This window comes from Eucyclogobius newberryi, unplaced genomic scaffold (assembly GCF_026437365.1).
Source record: "Eucyclogobius newberryi isolate DKJ021-1_F unplaced genomic scaffold, fEucNew1.0.hap1 SCAF_7, whole genome shotgun sequence".
Taxonomy (NCBI): Eukaryota; Metazoa; Chordata; class Actinopteri; order Gobiiformes; family Gobiidae; genus Eucyclogobius; species Eucyclogobius newberryi.
Window position 1 is genome coordinate 20,115,339 of NW_027316389.1, and position 21,628 is coordinate 20,136,966.

Genomic DNA, 21,628 nt, shown 5'->3' on the forward strand with positions numbered 1-21,628 from the left:
AATAACTCAATAGGTTTAAACATAAGTGCAGGGAGTCGGGAACACTAGTTTATACTGTCAATAATGTATTAGAAAATAAGGAAAATAATGTGAGGTGTCAGTAATAATTGTGAAGTATTAATTTAGTTCAATTTGAAAGTGGTTGTTGCCATTTGGTTTAATTTGCCCAGTTTGTTTTATAAATAACGCAGAAGCGCTACAGTAGAACCTGAATGCAAAAAACAGGACTCTTCTGCCCCCTCGTGGCGATTCAGTCCATGATTCAGTCAAACTGAACATCACTCTCGCGGTGCATGCTGGGCAACGGCGTCGCTCACAACCACGAGAACAGAATAACAGACCTAACATCAGCCAAATAAAGCATAACATTTCTGCATATGGTTCAAAACATCAACACACGTGCAAACAACAGAAACTATGTTCACAGAACACTCGTTTGCAAGTGACACCGCGTCATTTTATTAGACCGGAAATACTGCGACCGAAGTGTGAGATAAATATTTACCCACAATACATTGTGATAAAGAACTTTCTATCAATCATACGATTTAAAAAATATATAATGGTATTATTGTTCGTGAAATCTGAGCGATCAAAACAAAGAGCAAAACACGTGATTATTTTGACTTGGAAAAAGAGCTTTAAAGACGTTTCTCATGCGCAACCGTGAGTGAACATCGTAGGCCTGAGAGTCACTCCCACCACTTAGGCAGTAGAGCTTCAGCTTTGCGCAGTGGCAGTATCGTAGCCTATGAGGTTAATCCGAGGCGCGATTATTGCTAGTTGAAAACTTTACCCAATACCCCGCCTTGACGACTTGAAATATAGTCGGCAATGGCAATTTTTGACGGTCTCTACGGGGACTGATATTTTGTATAATAAAAGTAGAACACAAGTCTTAAATCTTCAATCATTCTAGCGAGGCTGGATTGGTGTTGAATACACTGTAAATGTGGAGTGGAATTGTTCTGTGATTTTTTTGTATTAAGGTCACGTACAACACCGCGTTTCGTCACGTGTTTCAGTTCCTGAGGTCTTTTCCCATTCAAACGAGTGTCACACACGGTGTCACGGTCCCGATTTCTTCTCATCCAGGAAGTCGCGGCACGTCACCCATGTTGTCTCCTATTGGCTGAGCTCGGTCTCCCCCCCTCCGGTTGCGCCGCACCATGAGTGAACATCGTAGGCCTGAGAGTCAGTTCCTCCACTCAGACGTTTCTTCTTCAGCTTTGCGCAGTGGCAGTATCGTAGCCCATGAGGTCAATCCGAGGCGCGATTATTGCTAGTTGAAAACTTTACCCAATACCCCGCCTTGACGACTTGAAATATAGTCGGCAATGGCAATTTTTGACGGTCTCTACGGGGACTAATCAACTGTTCAAAGAAATATAACGTTATTTAACCCTGATATGCACGTGTTGTCTGTGTTAACGCGCTGTAGGACGTTGGATCAATCCATTTTATCCGACTTATACTGTTATGATTGAACTTTATAATAAAACTCAAATTGACTCGTAAGAATACTTCAAAGTTTTTATTTAAATTGTGAAAATTCTTTATTACAAAACATTTATAACAAACAGTTAAAGGAATTGATGTATAAAGTGCAATTACACTTTATACATCAGAAACATTTAAAGAAATTACTTTTTGGTTTAAACTTTTGGAAATGGTGAGCAAATATGATGATTTAATGTGTTTAATAAGGACAGGGGGAGGGACACTGATGATGAAAATGTACATTTATGGATGTAGAATTTGCCAAATATAAGACTTTCGTTGCCATTTTGAGTACTTCAAAGTTAAACTGTTTTAATGATTGTAATGTCACTTCCACACAAACATTAAGGGTGTAAAATGTACCACAGAGAACATGTTATACTGATAAACTATTTAATACCTTCTTTTTGATATATGTATCAACTAATTATCTTGCTCGTTTGAGTTTCGTGCATTGCGAAATAATCAAACGGGTACATTTTGTTTTGACGTCGTGTATATTTTTTTTTACATTGAAAAAAAAAACAAATACAACCAATTTTTTTTACATCGAATTAAAAAAAATTGACATCGAATTTTTTTGACATTGAATATTTATCATTTTACATAGAATTATTAAAAAAAAAAAGTTGACATTGGATTTTTTTCTTTTTATATCGAATTAAAAAAATATTTTGTCGTATTTAAATACAATGAATAAATGGGAATAGAAACACTAAATAACCTTCATAAAGGAATATCTTATCTTATCCTAATCTCCTTTTTAAACGTTGTTTTACTGATGTGTTGTTTGAGCACCTGACCAGCGGGGGGCAGCACTACCCGCGTCAAGACTGAAGAAGAAGAATTCCCTCCTTTGTTTACGGAAGTGTTTCAGGCGAACGACGCTTCCTTTTTCATTTAGCAGCGTTCTGATTAAAAAAAACGCACAAAACCTCCCCAATGAATCATAAATGATAACATATGAATTAATATCTTTAGTTTCTTGTTGTTCGGGGATTTACACGATGTGAAAAAGCAGTTTGCAGTTTTTCCTTGACTTTACAAACTCGGAAAAAGAGGATGAGTGAGTTCAGCTGGACAGTGGTGGTCCTCACTTGTCAACATAAAGACAGCGTGTACTCCTTTCAAAGAGGTACGTTTTAGCTCACTGAAATCTTGACTCTTCTTATCTTATTTTGCTAAAAGTTGCTCAGTTTCGTCCATTAGGATTGCTGTGTTTTGTCATTTGTGTGCCTTTCAAGACACTTAAACGCCACCAAGTACTTCATAAACACAGAATTAAACATGAAATGTGACATTAAAACGTTGTGAACTCAATTATATTTCAGATTTGACTAAATATTTTGCCCGTTTGTCCACAGTTTGACCATTGTTTTGGTAAAGTTTATAACGTTACTTCCTGGTTTGACACGAGCAGCAAATATGAAAAAAAGTGGATGTTACGGAGCAACCTTACTGTAAAAAAAGAGCCAAAATCCATATAGATTAAACCGCATAAATTATTTGGCCAACAATAATACCACATTACACATTTATTTAGCTGAATGATGGTTTAAACTGTCTTAAAAGTGTGTCAGTTAAGAGTAAAGTGTATCTGCTTTCAACGGCACGAATGCCAGCTCTAATAACCTAATCAAATCTATAAATCAAATAAACCTGAATTTCATTTGGATAAATAGACCACATTATTTGAAGAAAAGTCATATGGTAAAAGAAATAAGCAAAGGTGGTCTAAAAGTAATTGATTTAGAATACCTTAATGCAGCCTTAAAGATCAACTGGTTAAAATCGTGGATTAAGCATGTTAACTCTTTATGGTACTGTATCCCTAACTTTATTTATAACACATTGGGCAGACTAAAACTTCTACTAGTACGTGATTTCGATATCCGTAAGCTTCCTGTGTCCCTATCAGAGTTCCATAAGCAAATCTTATTGTACTGGAAACTGTTATATGTTCATAACTTCTCTCCGCATTCTACAATAATCTGGAATAACAGATATATTAAAAAAAATATATAAATATATATATACAGTATTGATATCACAGAGGGATACTGTTTAAGAACTTTAGAACTACTCTTATATTTCTAAATGGATTCACAAACTGCAACTTAACTGAAGTAAATCTTTACCACAGGTGCTATCAACCAAACCTGTCATATTGAATATCAGAACTTCTACTGTAGTTTTGTAATTTGTTATTTTTACAAAATTAGAGCTGAAGCAACTAATCTAGTAATTCAATATTTATACTCTGGACTATAAACAGACTCCAAAACTTTAATGTGCTGAGAGAAGAGGTTTTATGTGTCGGGGTTCTGTTTTTTTTAAATGCTTATGTTTCACAGGATGTAAACAACAGGATTGTCTGGATTAACTGTGACGCAATATTTTGAACCAAGTACTGCTCTCAATTATGAATGTCAAGATTATTCAATAATCGTGATCATTCAGGTCACAATATACAAACTGTAAACTAAACATTATTGTAATCGTAAGAATCATATGCAGCAACGGTGAGTCGCCTCAGTTCAATCTATTCCCCAAAACGGCAAAACCACAACTACAAAGGTACTTTTTAGATCGACTGAACGCGTCAATATCATTACACTTTCACTCAGAACATTTGAATAGTAGCTAATGAGGTATGTAACTCCTGGAATACGAGCGATATTCCCTGAAACCTGCTCGTGAAATGTGCTGAGCGGATAAGTTAAGTGACCACGTCGTCGTGCAGAGCTGGAGTTGAGGCAGCGGCGTGGATCCTTGTCTCCCGGAGCTTTGGTTTTAACTGTCCGGGACCGCCAGGAGCCTTTGGGCAGCGGGGGGGCCACTCTCAACGCTCTGCTGGTGGCGGCCGAACATCTGAGCAACGGCGCGGGACACACGGTCAGTGATGCCAGAGGAGGGCGGGGCAATCCGTTCTTCAGCTCTTTTATCGTTATATTTCTGACAAGCATCGCAATCGCAAATAGACTCAAATCCAGGTTGAGTTCAAGCAAAAACATATGAATCAAGACTGAAATAGCCAGAACCAGAAATAGTACAAGTTTACCAGACATTGGACTTGACAAGACCTTTTTTTTTCTTTTTTTTTCCGGTTTAGTCCATCTCAACTTGCGTTTTGTGTTCCTGGTTGTAGTTCTAGTTTAGACCTTACAATATTCTTGTCGAAACAAAACATGAAAACTACCATAATTCTGGCTATAAATTAAGCAATGTTTGTGAAATCTGTTCATTGACAATAAACCTTTTATGATTCTGATTCTGAACATAATTTCCTGTACAAACAAAACAAAAATCCAGTAGTATTATGTTTAAAACCTGCAAACTGTTTAAATTATTCTATAAATACTGTTTTAAAAAAAGAAAGAAAAAGGTCAAGACTAGAACTAAACCAGATTTAACAAGGTCTGGATGAAAAGAGTGCCTTTAATCAGTTTTACAGTTAGAGAGAGTCTGAGGTTGGACAGAGGGGAAAAGAGTGTTTGTGCTCCTCATAACGACACAATGTTTCAGGTGGTTACCGCGGACGTCCTGGATGATGCTCACGTTCTCATCCTCCACACGGTGAGTCCAGCCGCTGCGTGATTTAGTTTTCCCAGCGCATTCTGCCGTTGATGAGCCCGGCGTGTCCTTTCACTTCTCCACCACTGACGGAGTTTTCTTTTTCGTTATCAATATTTAGAAACTGTAAATATTGTCTGTCCTGCGGTGTTTGATTTAGTTCATTCTGACCGTGAATTCACAGCACTTTCCTTTAAAATACAACCTAATACGGTACAGTGATCAGAGATATCACGACAAATACTTGCTCCCGTATTGATAATAATTGTCTTCTCTAACTTCGCAAAAGTCGACACGAACACTGTCGAAATGTACGCTCTTTACACATTGGGTATAATTTATGGTTTTAATGAGCACACTTTCGAAAAACTGTCCTCGTTTATACATTATTGATATTGTAAAAGCAGTTTTTTACAGTCAAGAGGCGCATAACCAGAATTATTAACATAAACTAATAACATTTTGATGAGCCTTTTCAGAGAAGCCATTATATCTCTAAACAAGGTTGCAATATGCGCTTCTTTAAACTACTGTAGCTAGTTATGTAGTTAATTAGGCCCGAGCGCCACAAGCTGGCGAGAGGCCTATTAATCTCGTAAGGCCGTGCGAAGCACGGCTGCGAAAGTGCGCACATAGTGCGCACGAAATCGAGCGCGAAGCGCTCGCCCACTTCCAAACACTCACTAACGCACTCCTTCACTCATGCACGCCCCGTGCATACTAATTAGTAGTAGGAAAATGGAACATTACCGTTGTAAACGGGCGAAGCCCGTGCAAAAGTGCGCACTAAACGAGCACTTTACATTGAGATGACGACCGCTTCGCGGTCGTCATCCCCATATAAAGCACTCATTTGCGCTAAGTAGCTCACGAATACGTTCCCCATCTCTTGCATGTTCCGTGCATATAAGCATGTAATGCAAAAAATGAACATTATTACTGTATAGAGGGCCAAAAACACAAAGTGGGCGGAGCCCACTCAAAATTAACGAAAGTACCCGTCAGTGACCAGGGACCCACACCATGAGGTAGGAAAGCGCGAGCGCTTTCCGAAAATGTATAGTTTATGATATTTGGAAAATGGGAAACATTGTTTTCGTATCGGAATATTATTCTTTCTTTCTTTCTTTCTTCTTCTCGGGACCAACCCCCCTATTTTTCACCCAGTGAACATTGACGAAAAGTCACAAAAATTTGAACACCTCTAAAAATCGTGCCTCTCTACATTCTGGCTATTTCCCTTTTCTAAAATAAAAAAAATTGGCGCGTCAGCGCCCCCAAATGTACCAAAAATGCATTGAGAGATGGGAAATGACCCAAAAAAAATCTGATCGTAGAATCATGAAATTTGGCGCAGAGGTAGATGGTGACAAGAGAAGTAAAAAATATTATTACGGCAACGCCGTCCGCCCAACCAAATGTCGGCCATATTGCTTCAAAAATGGCTAAACATGACTTCGGAGTTTTTCCAAACGTCGTACTTTTACGAACTCCTCCCAGGGCGTTGGCCCTAAAAAGCTGAAATTTGGTGAAAATGCTACTGAGGAGTGGGACATCAAAAGTTATCCAAATTACATTGATACCTGTCACGGTCTCTGTGCGGCGAAGCCGCAAACTGTAGCAAGAATTTCAGAAATCTCCCAAATTTAACATTTCTGCCGTTTGCGCAGATAAAGTCCGAATTGCGTCAAATTAGAATCAGTTGTTAAACTCTTTGCCCTAAACCTACTTGAAGTGAAATAAATTAATTTGGAGCCACAGCGCCCCCTACAGATTTTATATGGAGGTTAAATATTTAGTTTTGCGAAATTATATGAAATTTGACACACAACTCAATTTTGGCATCCCCATCAAAAAAGTCAACGAGACCCATGTCATAATTGTTATGGCTTTGCCGTAACGATGACCGAAACCTTCCATGTTATTCCAATGGGGAAATCGCCAGAACATGTTTACACTTTAGACTTTCACAAACTCCTCTTAGGGCGTTAGACATATTAACCTGAAATTTGGTGAGACTCATCTTCAGGGGTGGACCATCAAAAGTTATCCACATTTTTATTCAAAGAGTCACGGTGTCTGTGCGGCAAAGCCGCACATTTTGCCAAGAATTCAAAATAAAATTGCTTTTTGATGGTAAAACAAAGGGGAGAAGATGTGACAGCGTCACAGATTCAGCAGTAGGCGTAATAAAAGGACAATTGGGGCGCGTTAGCGCCCCCTCCTCTTGCGGCGTGGCGGCGGCGTAGCGAGGGCCGATCATTGCCGCTTGCGGCTATATTTTAGTGTTATTCTTACAAGATGTACACAACAAAACTTACCAGGAACAAATCATGATTTAACGATTATTCACAATTATTCACAATTAAATTATTGTGACCAAACAACGGCGAAATCTTGAATTTTCTTTCATGCCCGTGGTCTAACGTGTTACTGTTCCTCAAGTTTGTCGACGGCTTTACAAAATTGAACTTACTAAAAGTCAAAATCAACGTAAATGTGACAAAAACTGCCAGTAAAATAAAGTTCTTTACATTTATATATATTTTTGGGCTGTATAATGAATAAAAAATACTTAATTTTGCTTCTAAAATCAATTCATCCTGAAGTAGACTGAACCAAGGCTGCTCGACATAGACTCAAGACTCCATCCCTATTTTAATATTAGTAGTAATGCCTTTTAATGAAGTTCCTAACGATCCATGTCACATAAGTGTGCTTGTTTTCCTCAGGGCAGAGATTTCCCCTGGAGCTCGTGTTGCAGAGCGTTCTGTTGGATCCCGGTCGAGAATCCGGACCTTAAAGTCCAGGCCCCAGTCTGCTGCCTGGATGTGCTGCTGGACCGCCTCAGCAATCAGGTCCAGCCATAGTGACACTCACATTTATAATAGTTACACTTATATCCTACTTTTTGTTTTTGTGTCTGTTTCTCAAATGTAAAGCGTCTTTTTATTTTATCGGTGACTTTAGTGGATATATTAGTGGAGTGAAAGTACTGGTTGAGGTACTGTATTTTTTCATAGCTTTGGCCGAGGTGCGATTTATACTCCAAAGCGATTTATGTGAGATTAGTCGTTATTTTCACACTGGCAACCTGAAGAGGGCGCTCTAGGCTCTAAGCGACGCAGAAGAAGGATCAGCGCTTCCTCTATCTCTGGAGTTTGTGGAGTTGTTTAGAAGTGACACAGAGGAAGAAGAATTCAATGGATTTAGTGATTTGGGGTAAAACTGATGCTTTGGTAAACTTGTTAGCATGTTCTTTATGCTATAGTTTTCTGAATAACTGTTAATATGTTACGTTAACATACCAGACACTTACCACAGTTCTGCCTGTGCCTCATGTAGCTGAAGGTGTTAGCGTTAGCATACGTACACCTATTCACCATGTTCTCTAATCTGTTATTATTTTAAACTGCATTTCAAGATGAGAAGTCCGTTCTTGGTCTTGGATTTTTTTTTCAAATAAATGTCCCCAATTATACTCCAGTGCGACTAATATATGTTTTTTTCTTCTCTATTGTGCATTTTTTGGCTGGTGCGACTTATACTCCGGTGCAACTTATAGTCCGGTAAATGCGTTGCAGAGTACGGGTGGTAACAGCACCTGACTAACGTAGACAAATGAAGCGTTGAAAACAGTTGCGACTTCGCAGTAAATCTTTGTGTTTCTTGCTTTTCAGATCTGCCCTGGTTCTCCTCCCGGTGTTTGGGTTTGCAGCACCGACATGATGCTCTCTATTCCCCCAGACTTTTGTGAGTTTCGCTTCACATTTCACCACACCCGCTGAACCAATTCCTGCCAAAAAATATAGACATAAATACAATAAAATTAAATTGCGAAATTGTAAACTGCGGCACTGCTAGTAGTAGTAGTAGTAGTAGTAGTAGTAGTAGTAGTAGTAGTAGTACCACCACCACCACCACCACCACCACCGATGTGGTATGATTGTAAAATGGTCAGAGACGTAGTGAACGCTTGCTGGCTCATGGACTAGAGGCATCTGCATCTTTTTAACGCCATTCCTCTGTTTGTGGAACAGAAGTGCCCCAAAAACGAAGCGAAAAAGTTGGAAAAACAGTAGCAAAATCCCAAATTGCCCAGGTTTCTGCACGTGCATTTGCTACTACGTTTACTGCGATGAATTGTTTGGTCAAGGAAATGCTACCTAACCCAAATGTCCCATAGCCTCTTCTAAAAAACAAGTTTAAATGTCTTCTGCCGTGTGCAAATTAAACGTACAGTCAAGTAAACGTAAACTTGTGCGTGTTGTTTTGTCAGCTCTGTCCTGGGAGGGTTTCTCCGGCGTGCGAGTGTTGGCGTTGCCCGGAGAAATCACTTACGCTGCCAATCACGGAGTCTATCTTTCCGACGAACGGGTAAAAATACGCAATGTGATAGAGTTGATTTGTTAGTTTTTTCTTGACACATTAGTCGATATTTTCTCCCCAGGGCGTCGTTAGGGACATCGTTTACAAAGGAGCCGCGGAGCAGATTCAACAAGCTGTGATGTCGGACAGAAAAGTGCCCATGGTTTGTGAATTATTAATCATCAAACTAACTATTGCAGAGATGTTTCTTCTTTTTTGTGATTGATTGGATTAGAAATAACTGGAATGTAGTAGTTCCAAAGCAGTAGTAGCAGTTTTGAGAATACGTTGTTACTGCTGTGTCACATAAAAGTAAAAAGTGCAATTTCTTCAATAAGCCAATGTAACTCAGGAGGGATGGTTATGTATTTGTATTTATTTTCTCGTTATTCAACCAGAAAAAGCAGCATTCGTAATAAAAACACATTGTAGGAGATTAAAACAGGACTAAATTTAAAGCACCAGACAATGTTCATAGGATTCTTGTGCTTTGTCTTTTAAAAATAGAGCAAAAACACTCACTCAAACCAAGTCTCAGTTCAGTTTGAAAGTTATTTTGAGCTATGGGAGCAGCATAACTCTGCTCACAAAGTTTCAGTTCAGTTTGACGTTTGTTCCGAGCTGTGGGAGCAGCATAACTCGGCTCACGAAATTTCAGTTTGCAAATAGACATCTAGAACAACGGCATCCCATGAGTAAATGTCTGAACTCTCGAAATGTTGGTCCATGTGCGGGGCAGAGGATAGTGAGTGATAAGTAGCTGACCGTGGTGTTGTTGTTGCGTTGTGTTGGCTGCAGGTTTCGGGTCCAGTGTTCTTCAGCCGAGCCGTTTCTGAGAAGTTGCTGCAGGCGCACGTGACTCCGCCTCTGGACGGATGCACCTACCTCGGCCTGGACTCTGGAGCGCCTCCGCTTCAGGTAAAAACGTACAGCAAGAGCTGATCTAAACAGGTCTTTATCAGGACTAAACCAGGTCTTCGTAGTTCTTAAATTAGTCTCACACAAAGCAGCTCGGCAAAGTGAATAAAACGCGTTGAAATAAATCCGTCCGTCCTGTTTTTCCTCTTCAGATTTCTCTCTTTCTGGACATTCTGAAGTGTCTCTGCTCCGATCAGACCCAGGATCAGTTTGTAAACGAGGAGAGAGCGGGCTGCAGTTCGGTCTCCGGGCAGCAGGGGGCGCTGGCGAGAGCCGGACGCACAGAGCTGTGGAAGATACTGAGAGGGGCCCCACTCACTTTGGGTACAAGCGATGCACAGATTATTCACACGATACGCATTATAAGTCAACTTTGTCGGAGTATAAGTCGCACCAGCCAAAAATGCATAATAGAGAAGAAAAAAACATATAAATCGCACTGGAGTATGAAATGCTGTTGCAAGTGTGAAAATAACAAATAAATCACATATAAATTGCTCCAGATTATAAAGTATAAGTATATAAGTATAAATATAAGTATAAGTATATAACCCCAGCCAAAACTATGAAAAAAGGCTTATAGTCCGGAAAATACGGTATTTGAAAGAACACATGTATGTAAAATACGCACACTTTTCCTACAGTTTACGTTCCCGGCGGACTCTACGACTACTTGACGCTCTCCGGGAAAGATCACATTCAGCGGCTGAGCTCCAACTCGACCAACGGCAACACTTTGTCTCACATACAGGTATCGAATGTAACCTCTAGGTTTATTTACGGTCTCGTGATTCATCGATGATACTGTGACGTCGCTTATACAGTCAAAGAAAATATCACAACGCTACCGACACGAAAACTTGAAAGCATGTAAACAATACTGCGAATAAAACGCTGCAGCGCAATTAAACACTTCTGAGGTTAGTTTGTGTCTGCACTTTGATATACAGCCTCACATTTTGTTTCTAGGGACGTTCTTTTCAAATCCAGAGCCGCCGATGGCCAATAAGCAGTTTTTAAGTAGATATTTGCCATTTTGGTCTTGCGGACGGCACAAAACAAATGATCGACTGTGCAAATGTAGCATATGTGAGAATATGCCACTTGGCTAGATCAGAAGGTTCGACTCAGGGAGGTGCATGTAAGTAATAATACAAAAAACAGCGAATCAAAGTGCGGCTGTGCCTTATATATTTACAGTGACCAACATACCAATATTTACAATATATACAATCTGCAGATTTCTAATGGTATACTGAAACATATTTCAATTTCTGGTGGTATCAATAACAATCCAAGGTTCAATAATGTTCAGTGCAAGACATCCATGGTAGAAAGCACACACACTCATAGTAACACTTGCAAATCTCAATGAAAATAGTACAAATGTCCATAAAAGAAGCAACCGGGTTCTTGTATTGTCCAAAAATATAGCGCTGTGACTGAGGGGAGAGTTCGCAAGGTGTGTGGTGTCTTTCGGGTGGGAGTGGACGGCTGAATCAGCCCCTACCATACCGCAGGTGGCTCATGTTGGAAAGTTTGTACTTTTGTAATGTTCAGTGTTCAGTTATGGTTCTGGGTCCAGGCTGGTCTCAGCTCGCCATCAAGTTAATCCTTCGTTCTGGTACCCCACTGGGCACACCTGGTACCCCACTGGGCACACCTGGCCTGCGATCAATAAACAGGTCCATCAGTGTAATACCCAACATTTAGCTAGCTTCTAGGTTCATCTCTTTAAATTACAAGTAATGCAGTAAATACTTATTACATTCAGTTGTACAAATACATTTAAATAAACACTTGAATAAATAATCTGTTGGCACGGCAATGAATATATATATATATATCTCAATAATCAAAGCAATATGCATCACACCAAGAAGACACAGACAGACTCACCAAATTCCACGTTTTCCTGCGCGCTACGAGTCCAGCATCAGCGGCGGTTGATAAAGCGTCTATTCACATACACGAGTTTAAAACCGGCGACATTTAAGATGATTAAAAAGCGGATGTTTGTTGCAAAGCGTACCTGGTTCAGCCGTCCTGTCGCCTCTCCCGACCCCGTGCCCGGAGAGGCACACAGGAAGCTGATATTGAACCGGCAAGCGTGTGATTGGCTAAAGTGACGCAGTGCGTGCGTGACGCGTAACATACGTAAACCACGTGACAAGAAGTATTGGGAGTTGTAGTTTTTTTTTCCTATTTGCAATAAAAGTACGTGGGTTACATCCTCCCCGCCAAAATTCGTGCACGTCCCGGTGCATGTTCGACAACGAGGAACGGTTATTTACTACTGACAGCCAACACGTCAGAAAGACTATGCAACAATGTTTGGACTACTGAGATCAATGGATTACCACGAGCGTAATATTGGAGTCTGTTAGGTGGTACTCTACGTCGTTCTGAACGTTTAACAGTAGTGTCAGGCAAGTCAGTGTCAGGCAAGTCAGTGTCAGGCAAGTCAGTGTCAGGCAAGTCAGTGTCAGGCAAGTCAGTGTCAGGCAAGTCAGTGTCAGGCAAGTCAGTGTCAGGCTTTGGTGGCTCTACTAGAGTGACTACATCTGGAGGACCTTCATCGGTGGAATTGATTGAACTTCCTTCAGAATCAGGTAAGCTAGTGCTTTCAGGTAGATGCTCTTCATTTACAGGTTCAGTTCCAATGGGTTCTGGTAAAGTTTCTTCTACTTCCAAATCCAAAGTTGGGTGACTGCACTTAGAGGGACTTGATCCGTGTTGGGTGTCAACCTCAACGGGCAGTGTCCTTTGGTCATCAATGAGTAAAACAGGAGCGTGAGGTTTGTCTACGGTGAAGTGCATAGTTGGTGGACTGACATAGGGGATCCAATTATCATGGCCTTCATCCTCAGCAGCGGAGTTTGCGAGATTGTCAATGTTTTTATGCTGTCGAGTTATGGGTCTACGGACCGGTGAGTGCTCCAGTGATGAGTTATCACTGTCTGTGAGAAGACTGCATGGAAGAAGCAGGTCTCTATGTAAAGTCCGTGCAGGTCCATCATTACTTTCAGGTTTGACTTTGTACACTGGAAGTTCTCCAGCTCGATGGACGACAACATAAACTCCTGGTTCCCATTTATCAGACAGTTTGTGCTTTCCTCTAAGGCGTACATTTCTCACCAGGACTCGGTCCCCTGGCACCAGTGCAGATGGAATCACACGACGATCAAACCGTGCTTTGTTTCTGCCTGCAGATTTTGAAACGTTGTCCGAGGCAATTTTGAAACTTTCTTCCAATCTTGATTTCAGTGATTTGACATACTTGCAAGTGAGTTTTGTGCTTGGTCTCACGCACAGGAAGATTGAATGCCAAGTCCACAGGAAGGCGAGGTGTTCTCCCGAACATCAACTCGTACGGGGTAAAACCGGTAACCTCGTTCCTGGTGCAGTTGTATGCGTGAACCGGTGGTTTTACATATTCCTTCCATTTTGTTTTCTGTTTTGTTTCCAGTGTTCCCAACATTGCAAGTAGTGTTCGGTTGAATCGTTCAACTGGGTTTCCTCGTGGGTGGTACGGCGTTGTTCTACTCTTGAGAATACCAGCAACTTCACATAATTCTTTAATTAGTTTAGACTCAAAATCTGCCCCCTGGTCTGTGTGAATTCGCTCGGGGATGCCATAATGAATAATGAAATTCTCCCACAAACATTTGGCTACAGTCTTTGCTTTTTGGTTAGGTGTGGGGATGGCAAATGCAAATTTTGTGAAATGATCAGTCAAGACCAAAATGTCACGGGTATTGCTGGTGTCAGGCTCAAGACTCAGGAAATCCATACACAAAAGTTCAAGCGGACGTGTTGCTTTAATGTTGACAAGTGGAGCAGCTCTTTCAGGCAGTGCTTTCCGACGGACACAACGACCGCAATTTTTGATCTTTTGCTCCACATCTGCTGCCATTTTCGGCCAATAAAATCTTGTTCGTACCAGGTCAAGGGTACGTTCAATCCCCATGTGACCCATGTCATCATGAAGATTTTTCAGAACCACTGGACGCAGTTCTTCAGGGAGAATTAGTTGAAACGAAATATTTTCATTATCTCGCCTCTTCCTGTACAACACTCCGTCCATCAGCTCCATCCTTGACCATTCTCTTAACAAGAGTGGCAGTTCAGGGAGTTCAGCCCTTGCGGTTGGCGGAGGCTTTTCACCCGTTTCGAGCTGATGGATTAACTCTCGGATGCATGGGTCAGCGTGTTGCTTTTCTTTAACATCGAAGGCAGGAATGACTGGCAAATGGTGTATACCTCCAGAGCAATAATCGTCCGGAATAGTGTCAGCTGTGACGGACATTGACTCCACATAAGTGAACCCTTGGTCATGTGTAGAGCCGACATAATGACCTTGGCATATGGCATTCACAATGTCTTCTGAAATCACTTCAAAGTCAGCGGCATGCCGAGTTATGAATTGATTTACCATCTCATGGTCTTGCAGGATGTCGTCACTTGAAGAACAATGAGGACGTCTGGAGAGAGCATCTGCGTCTTTGTTCTGTGTTCCAGCCCGGTATTGGATTTTGAAAGAATAGGTAGACAAAGCAGCCAACCAACGATGTCCTGTAGCGTCCAGTTTAGCAGTGGTGAGGAGGTAGGTGAGGGGGTTGCTGTCAGTAACCACTGTAAAGTTTGATCCATAAAGATAATCCTGAAATTTTTCCGTTACACTCCACTTGAGGGCAAGAAATTCTAGTTTATGTGCGGGGTAACGGCTTTCACTTTGCGACAGTCCACGGCTGGCGTAGGCTATGGCCCGAAGCTTCCCCTCCTGCTCCTGGTACAACGCTGCTCCCAGTCCCGTCACACTAGCGTCCGTATGGAGAATGTACGGATGAGTTGGATTTGCAAAACCAAGCACTGGAGCAGTGGTCAGCTTTACAATGAGTGCGTCGAAAGCGTCGTGACATTGGCTAGTCCACCTTTCCCCGAATGGCTGGTTCGGACTATACAGTGATGATTGTGGTCTAGAGTTCTTTGACTTGCGAGCTGGTGGGTATCCACGAGTCAGGTCATTTAGTGGTTTGGCAATGACGGCATAGTCTCGTATAAATCGGCGATAGTATCCGGCAAAACCCAGAAATGATCTTAATTGCTTAAGTGTCGTGGGAATTGGCCAGGTTTTTATGGCTTTGATCTTTTCTGGGTCTGTTTCCACACCATTTTCAGATACTATATGTCCCAGGTATCGGACAGATGTCTGGAAAAACCGACATTTCTCTGGTGATAATTTTAGTCCATATTCCCCCAATCGCTTAAGAACTCTAAGAAGCCTTCGCTCATGCTCCTCCAAAGTGTCAGAAAAAATTATCAAATCGTCTATAAACACCAACACCTCTTTCAGGTGGAGATCTCCCATGCATCGCTCCATCAAGCGCTGAAAGGTGCTGGGTGCATTTGTAATCCCTTGTGGCATGCGATTAAACTCCCAAAACCCAAGGGGGGTCACAAATGCAGTTTTCTGTTTGTCCTCCTCATCCATCTCTATCTGGTAGTATCCACTCTTTAGATCCAGCACGGAGAACCATTTTGACCCAGTGAGGGCAGAAAATGATTCTTCAAGATTTGGTAAAGCATATGCATCTTTAATGGTTTGAAGGTTCAATTTGCGATAGTCTATGCATAACCGCACATCACCATTTTTCTTCCTCACCACCACTACAGGAGACGAGAAAGGAGAAGTAGATTCCTGTATGACTCCGGCCTCAAGAAGGTCACGTAGATGGCGTCTGACTGCTTCGATATCCTGTGGGTGAATTGGCCGAGCACGCTGCTTCACCGGTGTGGAGTCGTGAAGTGGGATCTTATGCTTTACAGTAGTGGTACATCCAAAATCTAAGTCATGTTGAGAAAATACCTCCGAAACAGTGTTTAGTCTCTCTGTGATCCTCTCTTGCCATTCAGCTGAGAGAGGCGAATCTCCAAAGTTGATGTTTAATTTGGATGATGGAGTTGTAGCATGGTTTGTCACCTGATGTTCGGTTAACATGCAGTGATAGTCCTCTAAATCAGCGATCACACTCAGTGGGGGAATAAAAGTGTCCCATTCGGATTCATTTGAAATTACTACCGGAACCTTAAATGGAGGTAGAGCTGGAAGCATGATGAGACAGCTGCTGACGTATATTCCACCAGGCAGAGCAGAGGCAGGATGTTGCAAAAGGACACTGTGGCTGGGTGGTGGAGAAGAGACTTTAGCAGAGCCCTCGATGACAATGGTGCGACCCGCCGGAACGCACACTGGTGCCTTGTTGTTAAGTCTCACAACGCCTATTTTGCCATAGTCCTTGCATTGCTGTAACAGCTGTGATGTCTTTAAAACCGCTCTGTAACCCTGGGCATTCGGCTGGAATGCTGAATGACAGCACTGTCCATATAGTGTCTCTAGTGTGTTCATGCCAATGAGGATAGGAGTTGCGATGTGTGGGCTTGCATCCGGAACAACTAATGAAAGTGTTGAAACAACTTCCTTTTTGCCCACAAAGTCTTTAGAAAACTCAACGGAGAGCTCTATGTACCCAAGGTATGGAATGGTTTGTCCAGCAGCACCCTCAATTTGCAGAAGATCATGGAGTGGCTGGATCGGTTGTTCGTAGAGGTGTTTATTGTAAAAGGATGCAGATACTGTGGTCACCTGTGACCCTGTGTCGAGCAGGCACTTATGGGTTTGATCAGCAATACTGACCTCTGCAGTGCATCGGGATCCAACAAGCCCACAGGGAATTTTTGGTAATAACCCCGGACCAGTTTGCTGTGAATTAACACTGTGAATATTCCTTTTCTTTGCGGGACAGTGGGGGTCCTGCACAGCTCCTGTATGTCCCTCCACAGGAGCTGAGATTAGTTTAAATGTCCATTGGTTGCCTGATGGCACCGCTGCCATTTCTGTTTCCTCTCATTAAACTGTTTACGTTTTGTATTTACAAGCTCTTCATTTGGTCGATTCTCACACTGTGGTCGTATATGTCCATCTTCACCACATCGGAAACAAAATCCAGGCTTGGGGCTTGGAGACGATGAATAAGATGTAGTCCGAGCAGGTCTGGAATTTTGACTTGACTGCTGGACTCTTGGAGTAAATGAGTGGTGGTTGGACTGGGTAACCCGGGAAACAGTCAGCGCAGCCAGTTGCTGTTGTACCTCAGCCATTTGCTTGCTGAGCGTCGACAGGGCAGCAGAAACATCACTTCCTTCGACGGCGAACTGCGCTTGAGCAGCGACACGTCTTGATGTCCCAAGATGTTGTTTCGTCCTCTGCACCTTACTTGCTTCACGATCTTCTTCAGTCCTCAATAGTAACAACAGCTCCGCAAAAGAAGGTGGGTTTGATTTCCGCTGTTTTAACTGGAGCTCAGAAATGAGGTTATTATCCCAGCATCCCCTGCAGAATTGGCTCAGCAGGTGCCTGTTGATGTCCCTTGGTTTTACTCCTCCCCTCTTTACAGCAAGACTAAGTGCTACTTGCAGTCGCTGTAAATAGACGGATGGCTTCTCACCAGAATCTTGCAAAGTATCCATAAACTTTATGTAAAGTTCTTCCCCATCTTGTACAGTTCCAAAGGCAGAATCTAAATGTTGAATAAATATTTCCGCAGGCAAATCTGCACCGAGATGTTTCAAAAGGTCCACAGCAGGCGGCAGTAGGCTGTCAAGGATCTGCCGTGTTCTTTGCATTTCAGATGCAGCAGGGTCTTTCAAGATAATATCCACACTCGAACGCCATGCGTCGTAATCCACTTCATGCTGTGGTCGGGGGGTTCTTCCGGAAAACATTCGTAATCTGTGTGAAGAACGCACATCGTCACTTTTTACAATGTGTTCCACCACATACCTCTGTATTCCAGGTGGATTCAAATCCGCAGGAGACATGGTGATTGTGGGGTGTCTTTGTCCCATTCCAGCTGCAGCAGGTGTGGTAACCAGTTCAGAATCAGCAGCCATTTTGTATTGTGGTGGTGTTGAGGGATCAGCCATTTTGAATTCTGTGGGGCGTTCAGGTTTAACAGTGCGCATCTCAGCAACTGCTTCATTTATTTGGGTCATTAATTCTTGTAAAACGTCAGTAAAGTCCTGGCCAGACAATTTTGCCACTTCTTTTAAGTCAGCTAAATAAGTCCGTGTCTTATCACAACCTACATTAGCTGCATAAATCTTGGATAAACTCTCCACACAATATTCATTTTCCTCTGGTTTAAACGTGTAAGGTAGAATAGGTGTTAATAACTCAAACGCAGAACCGGTTTTAAACTCAACCACTAATTTCTTGTGAAATTCACTTTCGGGTGAATCTACTTTAACTGAGCGTTCTATGGCCCCGTATTGTAGCAGGAAGTCTTCCACTTCCTCTGAATCACAATTCGGTATCCCGCTCACTAGCACGGAGTTAGGAATTTTAACACCGAGTGAGTCCAACACATTCATCATTGATTTAATTTGGTGAGTCTGAATGAAATTAAATTAACTAGCAATGTATCATATACTTAACATGACCTCCTGGCTAGCTCGCCATGTTTTTCTTATGTAGCATATGTGAGAATATGCCACTTGGCTAGATCAGAAGGTTCGACTCAGGGAGGTGCATGTAAGTAATAATACAAAAACCAGCGAATCAAAGTGCGGCTGTGCCTTATATATTTACAGTGACCAACATACCAATATTTACAATATATACAATCTGCAGATTTCTAATGGTATACTGAAACATATTTCAATTTCTGGTGGTATCAATAACAATCCAAGGTTCAATAATGTTCAGTGCAAGACATCCATGGTAGAAAGCACACACACTCATAGTAACACTTGCAAATCTCAATGAAAATAGTACAAATGTCCATAAAAGAAGCAACCGGGTTCTTGTATTGTCCAAAAATATAGCGCTGTGACTGAGGGGAGAGTTCGCAAGGTGTGTGGTGTCTTTCGGGTGGGAGTGGACGGCTGAATCAGCCCCTACCATACCGCAGGTGGCTCATGTTGGAAAGTTTGTAGTTTTGTAATGTTCAGTGTTCAGTTCTGGTTCTGGGTCCAGGCTGGTCTCAGCTCGCCATCAAGTTAATCCTTCGTTCTGGTACCCCACTGGGCACACCAGGTACCCCACTGGGCACACCTGGCCTGCGATCAATAAACAGGTCCATCAGTGTAATACCCAACATTTAGCTAGCTTCTAGGTTCATCTCTTTAAATTACAAGTAATGCAGTAAATACTTATTACATTCAGTTGTACAAATACATTTAAATAAACACTTGAATAAATAATCTGTTGGCACGGCAATGAATATATATATATATATATCTCAATAATCAAAGCAATATGCATCACACCAAGAAGACACAGACAGACAACTCAGACAGACTCACCAAATTCCACGTTTTCCTGCGCGCTACGAGTCCAGCATCAGCGGCGGTTGATAAAGCGTCTATTCACATACACGAGTTTAAAACCGGCGACATTTAAGATGATTAAAAAGCGGATGTTTGTTGCAAAGCGTACCTGGTTCAGCCGTCCTGTCGCCTCTCCCGACCCCGTGCCCGGAGAGGCACACAGGAAGCTGATATTGAACCGGCAAGCGTGTGATTGGCTAAAGTGACGCAGTGCGTGCGTGACGCGTAACATACGTAAACCACGTGACAAGAAGTATTGGGAGTTGTAGTTTTTTTTTCCTATTTGCAATAAAAGTACGTGGGTTACACAAACACCCCTGCCCAGCATAAAATAAGGATTTATCCAGATAAAACTGGGACTGACTGCACAGTCCTGAGTACGCGTGAGCTGCTGTAATATGAATCAATCAGTATTAATGCTACTGACGGATACAATGTAAGAGGGCCAGATTTTCAGTGCGACAATGCCAGAAACAAGCAACGCACAACACTCCCAATAAGTGTATTTAACATAGATAACATTAGTCTAATAAGTCTGACTGTTAAGAAAGAGGCTGTATTTCAGTCACTACAGGGTGGAAAAAAAGGCTACAAATCACCAATTCTGTGACGTGAAAGTGCCACTCAGGAACGAGCCTAGAAAACCACAACCTCTCAAAATTGCAAGCAACTTTCCAAAAACAGAAGCCCAAAGTTGCTGTAAAGACGCCGACTTGGCAACTGGCAAAACCTGTAAGTGACAAAAGTTTCATGATTTCGTTTGTCCTCATTTTCGTGTCTCTGCTTTGAAAATACCAGATTATTTCAAGTTTTCTCCCTCTAATTACATTAAGTTCAAATGATGGATCAGATGTTACGTCCAGACAGTTACTCTCATTTGAGCAATAGTTTTAGTAGTCATTTCTTGCACTACTACTTTGTACTTCTACTTGAGTAATAATCTTTTAAAGTAGACCCAAAGCCCTAAACTTAACATACCTGTTCCTAAACATAAACCTAACCTTAACATGATTACAAATAATGTACAGTCAGAAATGAGCGTTTGCAAACAGCTTGTCGATGCAAAGTAACAAATGCAAAACTCCTTCAAAACTGGAAGAAGTGACTGAAAACCATGAATGTACCGTAGTGATGCTGAATTGTACTTTTATTCAAGTATTTTTCGTCCCTAGAACGAGAGCCTCATCAGTGAAGGGGCCGGCGTGATCAACTGCGTTTTAGAAGGAGATATTTCTGTCGCTGCGGGAGCTGTCGTACAACACTGCCACCTACAGGTCAGAATGATTGTGTCGTAACGGAATAATAAGAATTGTGATTTAATAGTCAATATGGGGCTGATCATAGATAGATAGATATACCGTATTTTCCGGACTATAAGTCGCACCTTTTTTCACAGTTATGGTCGGGGTTTAACTTATACTTATATTTATACTTATATACTTATACTCCGGAGTGACTTATATGTGATATTATTTGTTATTTTCACACTTGCAGCCGCATTTCATACTCCAGTGCGACTTATGTATGTTTTTTTCTTCTCTATTATGCATTTTTTTACTCCGGTGCGAGTTATAGTCCGGAAAATACGGTACTCAATAGCATTATACTGCGGAATATTTCAGGCCAAGTGACAACATCTCCATGGAATCGAGCTGGTGGCAGTCTCCTTCATCAGTAAAGTTACATAGTGTAGCTTTGAGTGAAGCTGAAGTGTTGTTTACTCTTCTCACTGGGAGTAAATATGATGATAGGGAAAGAGTTGCAGTTGGTTTAAAGGTACACTGCGTAACTTTTCTGGTGGAGGGGGCTGCGCTTTACTGTAGAGATGTTATGGCTTTGCCTGGAACCAGCAGAAACATCAGTCATCAGTCAATAAGAG

General features: G+C 41.7%; 1 protein-coding gene and 2 non-coding genes across 3 annotated transcripts in view; all 3 read left to right on the plus strand.

Moving 5' to 3' along the window:
- The first annotated feature begins 722 nt into the window (after positions 1 to 722).
- Positions 723 to 863, plus strand: LOC140349746 (U4 spliceosomal RNA). Its single transcript, XR_011924664.1, has one exon. It is a non-coding gene; the product is annotated as a U4 spliceosomal RNA (small nuclear RNA).
- Positions 864 to 1,225: 362 nt separating this feature from the next.
- LOC140349747 (U4 spliceosomal RNA) lies at positions 1,226 to 1,366 on the plus strand. Its single transcript, XR_011924665.1, has one exon. It is a non-coding gene; the product is annotated as a U4 spliceosomal RNA (small nuclear RNA).
- Positions 1,367 to 2,496: 1,130 nt separating this feature from the next.
- Positions 2,497 to 21,628, plus strand: part of fcsk (fucose kinase) — a 34,938-nt gene continuing 15,806 nt past the window's right edge. Inside the window, exons 1-11 of the mRNA XM_072435229.1 lie at positions 2,497 to 2,635; positions 4,244 to 4,395; positions 5,026 to 5,076; positions 7,806 to 7,931; positions 8,754 to 8,826; positions 9,353 to 9,450; positions 9,524 to 9,604; positions 10,240 to 10,359; positions 10,512 to 10,683; positions 11,004 to 11,110; positions 20,922 to 21,023. Coding sequence (XP_072291330.1) covers positions 2,563 to 2,635; positions 4,244 to 4,395; positions 5,026 to 5,076; positions 7,806 to 7,931; positions 8,754 to 8,826; positions 9,353 to 9,450; positions 9,524 to 9,604; positions 10,240 to 10,359; positions 10,512 to 10,683; positions 11,004 to 11,110; positions 20,922 to 21,023 — 1,155 coding nt within the window. The 5' untranslated portion in view covers positions 2,497 to 2,562. The remainder of the gene's footprint in view (positions 2,636 to 4,243; positions 4,396 to 5,025; positions 5,077 to 7,805; positions 7,932 to 8,753; positions 8,827 to 9,352; positions 9,451 to 9,523; positions 9,605 to 10,239; positions 10,360 to 10,511; positions 10,684 to 11,003; positions 11,111 to 20,921; positions 21,024 to 21,628) is intronic.